Source organism: Teleopsis dalmanni, chromosome 2 (genome assembly GCF_002237135.1).
Source record: "Teleopsis dalmanni isolate 2A chromosome 2, ASM223713v2, whole genome shotgun sequence".
NCBI classification, from domain to species: domain Eukaryota; kingdom Metazoa; phylum Arthropoda; class Insecta; order Diptera; family Diopsidae; genus Teleopsis; species Teleopsis dalmanni.
The window spans coordinates 48,861,945-48,869,450 of record NC_051847.1 but is presented as its reverse complement, the minus strand read 5'-3'; the positions used below and the strand labels follow the sequence as shown (position 1 = coordinate 48,869,450).

The 7,506-nt window shown below is 30.1% G+C and overlaps 1 protein-coding gene across 1 annotated transcript; it reads right to left on the bottom strand.

The window, feature by feature from the left end:
* Positions 1-2,155: 2,155 nt before the first annotated feature.
* Positions 2,156-2,913, bottom strand: LOC119677512. Its single transcript, XM_038088889.1, has 2 exons — positions 2,334-2,913; positions 2,156-2,278 (listed from the first exon to the last, which is right to left on the bottom strand). The coding sequence occupies exon 1, from the start codon at positions 2,811-2,813 to the stop codon at positions 2,343-2,345; it is 471 nt and encodes a 156-aa protein (XP_037944817.1). The 5' UTR covers positions 2,814-2,913; the 3' UTR covers positions 2,156-2,278; positions 2,334-2,342.
* Positions 2,914-7,506: the final 4,593 nt, after the last annotated feature.

Here is a 7,506-nt window from a genome sequence, read left to right as displayed (position 1 = left end):
ATAATAATTAACATAATAACAGCGATAAATAATTTAATTACTTATTCAAAATTCCACCAAATTAATATTATAATTGTATAAAATTTAATTTCATTTTTAAAATTAAAATTAAAAATTTTATTATCCAAATAACACTCCGACAAATTTTAAATCAGTGATATGAATGCAATAAATAAATAATTAAGTAGACACCATTTTACTATTTCACCATTTTATTATTCACGACCCATTGATTTCAGTTATCAGCTTATTAAAATTAAATTAATTTGTACTATTATTTTAGATATAAAAATATTAATTTTGAATATATATGAGTATTCGGTAAAATTATTATATTCTTTTTGTAAACAAGTATATTGTTAATCATCGTGAAATCATCTATATATTTATTATAATCAATTAATTTATCAAAAAGCACTTTTCACAGAGTGGAAATATAAGTTAGAAAATATTTATTATTTTCATAATAATATTTATAGCGAATATATTCAGTTTGTGAAATGATAAGAGAAAGACCTTTGCAGAAAATGGAAATAAAATCTGGTCAAAAAAATGTGCTCTTTTGAATGAAAAAAACTACAAGAAAGGTATAAACTGTTGAAAATTCTCAACAAACTATTGGATGCCATAACCTGAAACAAAACATAAAGAACGTCGACATACGACTTTAGAATAAGTCTACAATTAGTACTAGTTGAGCGACTAGAAGAAGTTACTAAAAATCTAAAGCTGCATGATTAATTATTTTCGATAATATTAGCTAATATAAAAAATAAATTTTTATATTTTTTTGAATAAAAATTTTCTTTATTGAAAATTAGTTTTAATTATGTTAACATATATTGAGCCCTTATTTTCCGTGACCTTTTGCTATTTTTCGAGTGGCTTCTTAATTGCTTTAGTGTGGAAAAAGTTGATCGGGGAAATAACTTGGCCAAGTGATTATCAGCCGCTGTTTAGCTGGTCAATTTTTTGTCATTAGAAAAATTTTGCAGACACCGAAACAAACAGTTGTAAGACGGAGCAAGGTCCGAGCTATATGAATAGATGCATCAAAGCTTCCCTACCAAGTTCAGTAAATTGGTTTCGAGTCATCAAAGATGCATGCAGTCGGGCATTGTCATGATGGAACACAATGATTGAACATCTTATCACCTTATTTGGAACACTAATAGGTTTCTAAATAATCAAAGAATCTTAAAACGGTTATTTAAACATAGGAAGTTAATATATGCTTTGTTTTTTGAATAAATTCTCAATAAAGCAAACATTTGTAAGCATAAAACGAATTTAAAGCACATCATTTGATTCATCCAAGCAAGATGACAAACTTTGTATGAGCAAAGAAAATCAATCTCCATTAAAGGACATTAAAATATGTATTTGATATATGATATATATATGTGTACCAAGCATATGAAATTGCAATAGATATATATTAAATTGCAATATAATATATATTTTGTCGATTTTTGCTACATATAGTCTATCATAGTAAGCATTATGAAGATCTTGTAAAGACTTTATTCTAAGTAAGGAATCAAATGACTTATTATTATTATATATCGGGCATTATATAAAGTTATCTACACTTCTTTGCTTGAAGTTGTCTCAACAGGATGATGTATCTACTAGCAAACAAAAGTGAACAAAATAATTGATCTGTTAGTTTTTTTCAACTGTTCATAAAATGTCCATAAAATTTATAAAAATCGCTGAAGGATTTGTCAGCTATATGTGACCGAATCATTTATCAATATATTTAAATATTAGTAGCAACGTTATTAGGATGGACTCGGTTTCCTATTAAGCCGACATAACATTTAAGAATTATTTAAGGCAATTGTGTCTTTAATTAAACTCATATCTTGTCATCGAGAGTTGAGTGTTTGAAATTAGATAAATGAGACTGTAACACACTCAGACTGGTTTTATCTGTTTGATAATAAATTTGTTACAATTTCGATTTTTCAAAATTAAATTACAGAAATTGATGGGATTATCTTTAAAATTTTCCTCATTTCACTTTTTTGTTCTTTATTATTTGCAATACATTTTAAAACGGCAAATGTCTACATCACCTTTAAATAAAGAAATTAATACATTTTTTAAGTACTTGTTTTATTATGCAAAATATTTCTTTACTTATTTACCTATTTCTTTTACAAAATCATTTATAAAATATATTAGAAAAAGTATTACAAAAATATGTCTCAGCACATATTACCCATAAGGGCAACTTCATATTTTATTACCCAATCGTTTTGCCACTTAAATGCTATAATATTAACAAAGTTAATGTAAAGTAAATATATTTTATTTTTTAATCTTACCTTGTGCACTCAAACAATTTTCCAGTGATCCTTCGGTCCATGAGGAGTACAAATACAATATGGGTCATCTAAAATAATCTCATGAGATAAGAATGGACTTAATGAAATAACCCTTCGCGTAATTTCTGAAGTAATAAAGACTCTCGGTAATGGTTTATCGACTAAAACTACTTTTGAGTTACGTATCCAACCTAGTTCTTGACTCTCCACTAGAGTACGTGTATAGTAGTCCCGAAAGTCAAATTCCGAAATTCGTACAAGTTCTTCCGTATGAAATTTACTGCGCTCAGTTTCCGGGGGCGGTTGATCATGACGTGCATAAGGTTTCAGGGTTAATGGTACTTTCCTATAAGTTGGAAAAAATGTCGTAGCAGAAAATGGTTCAGGCCTTTCAAGAGCGTGATGACAGTAAGCTCCGCCAATTAAATTCGCCTCACGTGGAGCTAAATTGAGTTGTGTTGTTTTTAATATGCATGGCATTTTGTGAGAACTTTTCGGAAAAAATGCTACCAAAAGACAAGTATTTTTGGTAAAAAAAACCTGCTAATTTATTATTAAATTTTTTTTGGTTTAATTTGGATATAATTAGACAATTTTTTTTTAGTAATTAAATTAAATAAGTTTAAAAATATATTAATTTTAAATAAATTGCCAAAATGTTGGCTACTTAGTTTATATGTAAAGAACAGGTAATGTGTACTGAAATAATATCTTATAACGTTTTCGATTGATGAATCTGGATTCAATCAAGATTTTCTTTCGATCTGTCAAATTTTGTTGCACAATCGAACTTTATTAGAGTAATCTAACATTTTTGTAGTAGTTTAGTAGAGATCTTTTTACATTTTTTATAAATACGTACATCGTATCAAATCATATAAAACAGTTCTTAACTTTAGGGTAAACTTGGTATTCTTGATATGGAATGGAATATAATTAGTGTATAAAGTAATGACAATGTGGTTTCCGAACAATATTTAATGGATTGTGTAAGTCCGTATGAGGTGCTTCAAATGAAATTTTAATGAATATTATATATTTTAACATATCTGCAAAGAAATTGTTTGCTGTAATGATGTAATGATTAAAACGAAAGTGGAAAAAATGTTGGGTATATCTCAACATATGACGATATATCTGTATTGCTCGATAAGGTATTACTTTAAAATCATTTTTTTAGGTTGCACTTAACATTCAAATTCTTTTTCAATTTTTATTAAATCTTATTTAGTTTTGTTATCCCTGACTTATCCATTAGGACTAGTAGGTTTTTCATTTGAAGATTGGTATATTGTTCTTTTATTGCTATCATTTCATTTTCAACTCAGTCCAAAGTATCAGGAGTGATCTAAATCTCACTGTGCACAATAAAAAAAGAATCAACTCATTACCATCTCATGGCACCCACGCTTCACCCAGATATGAGTGATCTTGCACTTTATTAATAGTTTTTTCACCTCTCTTGGAGCTTTGTGCTGCATGCCACGTTTCGATTCTCGTCTTTTGCAAACCAGCATTGTTGGTATCGACCCATAGCATACTGAGACAACTTTTGCATCTTACGTTTAAGATTTCATAAATCAGCAGCACCTATAGGTTGCGACTTTCCCTATTTTTATTAAACGCTCCGTCTAACTATAATAGTAATAATTAATTTTTTTTTGATTTAAAAGTGTATAAGTAATAATAATCAATATAATAATTAAAAAAAACCTGATTAACTGTCAAATAAACAGGCACTCTACTAAAACTTCTCTATAAATTTTGATATAGAAAATATATGGTAAAATATTCCATATACTTTTCACTGAAACTTTCGAGGCATCCTTTTATTTACAAAAATTAAAAAAACCAACATAAATGGTTTTTCGGCAAATATATCCAAAACCAATGAATATTTGCCAACCATGTATGTTAAATGAAAAGTCTAATACTTAAATGTGGTCTAGTTCCCACACAAATATTTTGAATATTTTGAATAACATTAAAAGTTCCATTCAAATTTAAGTGGAGGAACCAATGAATCGTTTCAATGAATGTTTGCTAACCAAGGTTATGAGAAGTCCAAGCATGGAAATATTAAAATTCAAAAATTTATGCATATGGACAATATAGATAATTGCTAAAGAAAACTTAATAGTAATAAGAATAAAAAATTATTTTATTTTTATATATAATGATTTATAATGATTTGCTATATAAGACTATAAAGTACTAATGACTATGACGTCACAACTAATTGCTTAAGAATAGTAGCACATCCCTTGAAAAACTTTAGTAGCATGTTAGTAAATATTATAACATGTAACTTATTACATCCCTTGTTACATGTCATGTAGTATCATTTAATAAAAAATATTTAAAAATTTAGATACAAAATTCTGGGAAAAAGTGAATAGTCAATAAAGATGAAACTTTAATACCAATAACAGCCAAATACTGAAATATTTTTTACTTGGATAAAGAACGAATACCTAATTTTACTCGCCCGAAGGCATCTCACCAGGTACCACGACCTCCCCCGACATCTTAGTCTTCAGCACTCTCACTGTGGACTTCGTTCAGGCCTTGCGCCATAAACTTTACATCTCTCTTTATTTCGATGAGTAGGACTCCGATCCCTCCATCATCCCTTTCTATAATCGTGACTTTCGTGACCCTGGTCACAGAGTCTACTGTTAGTTCCCCTGAGCTTCCGCTGTAACCCTACCCCTTCACTATTTCCCAATTTCACCAATTTACGCCCATGTTTTCTGGCTTAAACGAATTTAGTTTCGCCTAAATATTAAGCTTCTCGCTCTAATTTCTCTTCTTTCATTACTGGAATATGGTTGCATCCGCAAAAAGCGGCACTCTCTCTGTGGTAATGTTAATAGTGTTTGGGAGTTTCGGGTTAGGCTAAGCCCCCCATGCACTGCGACCAGTTTGATCTATTGCGTATCTTTTTGTATTTAGATTTTTAGTATCTTGAATCGAACCAGCTCCTTCGGAGGGAGTTTTCGAGGGTCTTTATCCTCTAGTCGGTATGCACCTAAAATTTTGTTTCTTCTATGGCTTAGTGGATCACAGTTGGTGTTCAGATGTTCCATAGACTCTTCCTCATAACAGCAGAATCTGCAAATATTAGTATCGGATATACCTATTTTGTGTACGTGTTTGTTACATGCGGCGTGGTCTGTTAGTGCACCAGAGAGTGTCTTTAGACTCTTATCGTTTAGGTTGAGAGCGCTGCTTGCTCTTTTGGCATCAAAATTTAAGAATTTTTTGGAAGGATATAGGCCGTCTATTCTATTCCAGTATTCATTGATACTTTGTTGGATCCATTTTTTGGTCTCATGTTTTATGTTCGTTATATTGAAGCCAAAGAAGGGTGTTGGACCAATGAATGATTCTTCTGTCTCTTTTTTCGCATAAAGGTCCGCATTTTAAACAAGAATACATGAAAAATTATAATCGATTAAGACCTCAACATATTAATATTGAGTGAACCCTTTTTCTATTTATCAAAAGAAACTAGAATAAGAATATTTTTTTTCTTTGTGAAGCTTTTGTGTACATTTTAATTCAATGAACTTAATGGATGCTTACTCATCTGATATCTGCAGCGGTCAAATGTATATGCAAGTTTAAAATAGAAAGCGTATTAATGCACTTATAGAAAGATAAAGCAATTACAGAACGTTGTGTCAATGTCATCGAGTATAGAGTATGTGACTTCATCTTTACTAGTTCAGAAAAGCAGAAATAGTTTTTCTGCAATTTCATTTGTTCAATTTTATCTCGTTACGCGAATACAGTGCAAATTTTTCCCAAAAGACTTATTCTACAATATTTCATCACGTTTGCATGTAGAGTATACGGGTTAAGAGCCAACAAACTGCATAACTGATAGCAGAATTGCGTTAAGTTATGCTGGCGGATTTAATATTAAATTTCCAAGATTTGTGGATTTGTGGATTTGTGCACTAAATTTTTTTTTTCCTTTGCTTAACAAGTACACTACATTTTACTGTTGCTTTATTAAAGCTAAAAAATTTTTTTTTATAATAAAAATCAATTTTCAAAATATTTCTAATACTTTGGACTAAGAATAGAATATATATTTTAAGATATAAATAAATGTAATAACAGTTTAGATATTTAAAATACTAATTACTAATACTAATTGAAATACTATAATATTAAATTATAATATTATTAACGTTTATAAATAAATAAATTATTTAGCAATATTCTTTTTTGAAATAAAGTTCACTAAAGCATTGAAAGCCACCGTGTGAGACTTGAACCCACTAAACCACCTCTTAGTACCTAGCGAGCTAGATTTATTTAAGCCAGAAAGCAAGGGTGTACATTAGGGAAACTGGATTCTAGAGAAGGGGGTGGGGTTAGAGCAGATGAACGTAGGTAAGTTTAGCGGTAAACTTTGTGACTGGAGTCACGAAAACCGCGGTTATAAGGTGGAATGGAGTGGAGGTTACGGCCTCACTCATCGGGACAAGTCTTGGAGAGGTTTAAAGTGTAAAAAGTATCCACGATGGCTGAAATAAATTCAAAACAATCATCAAACAATCAAAATTAATTTTGTCACCCTCAAAGTGGGCTTAATGCAATCCATCACGCTTGTTTAGAATAATTAAGGTAAGACTAAGGTCACTATTTAACCTTAAATGGCATTAAGTCCTTCTTGAACAAGAAGGCATTCTATTTTAAACAAAAGATCGTACTGTTTTAAAATTGAAAACTGTCGGTTTATAAATATTTTTTTCTATATCTGTTTTACATTTTTTTCAATTTTCTATTTTTTTCTATTTTATTTTCTATTTTTTCACTTTTTAAAAAATATTTCTGGAATTGGAAAATCTGCACAAGAGTTATACTTTCCGCTTCCTAATCTATGTTTATAATCTGTGATTGGCTGATATCCTCGACACACTGAAAAGCAAGTTCCGCGCTATCTGATGGGTATAGTCTATGCCACTTGGGATGGACCAAAAAAAAAACAGATCACTTTCGTCCGCGGTAGCAGTGTAAGTTGGTGTTTTCTATTCAAGGACGGTGACATAAAAAATGATTGAAAACAGATCAAACTGGGACCGCTATGGGATCAGTTGGTAGGCATTACAGTCCTCCTTGCTGCAAAAAAAAAGGTAATAGAATATCTGAAATTGTT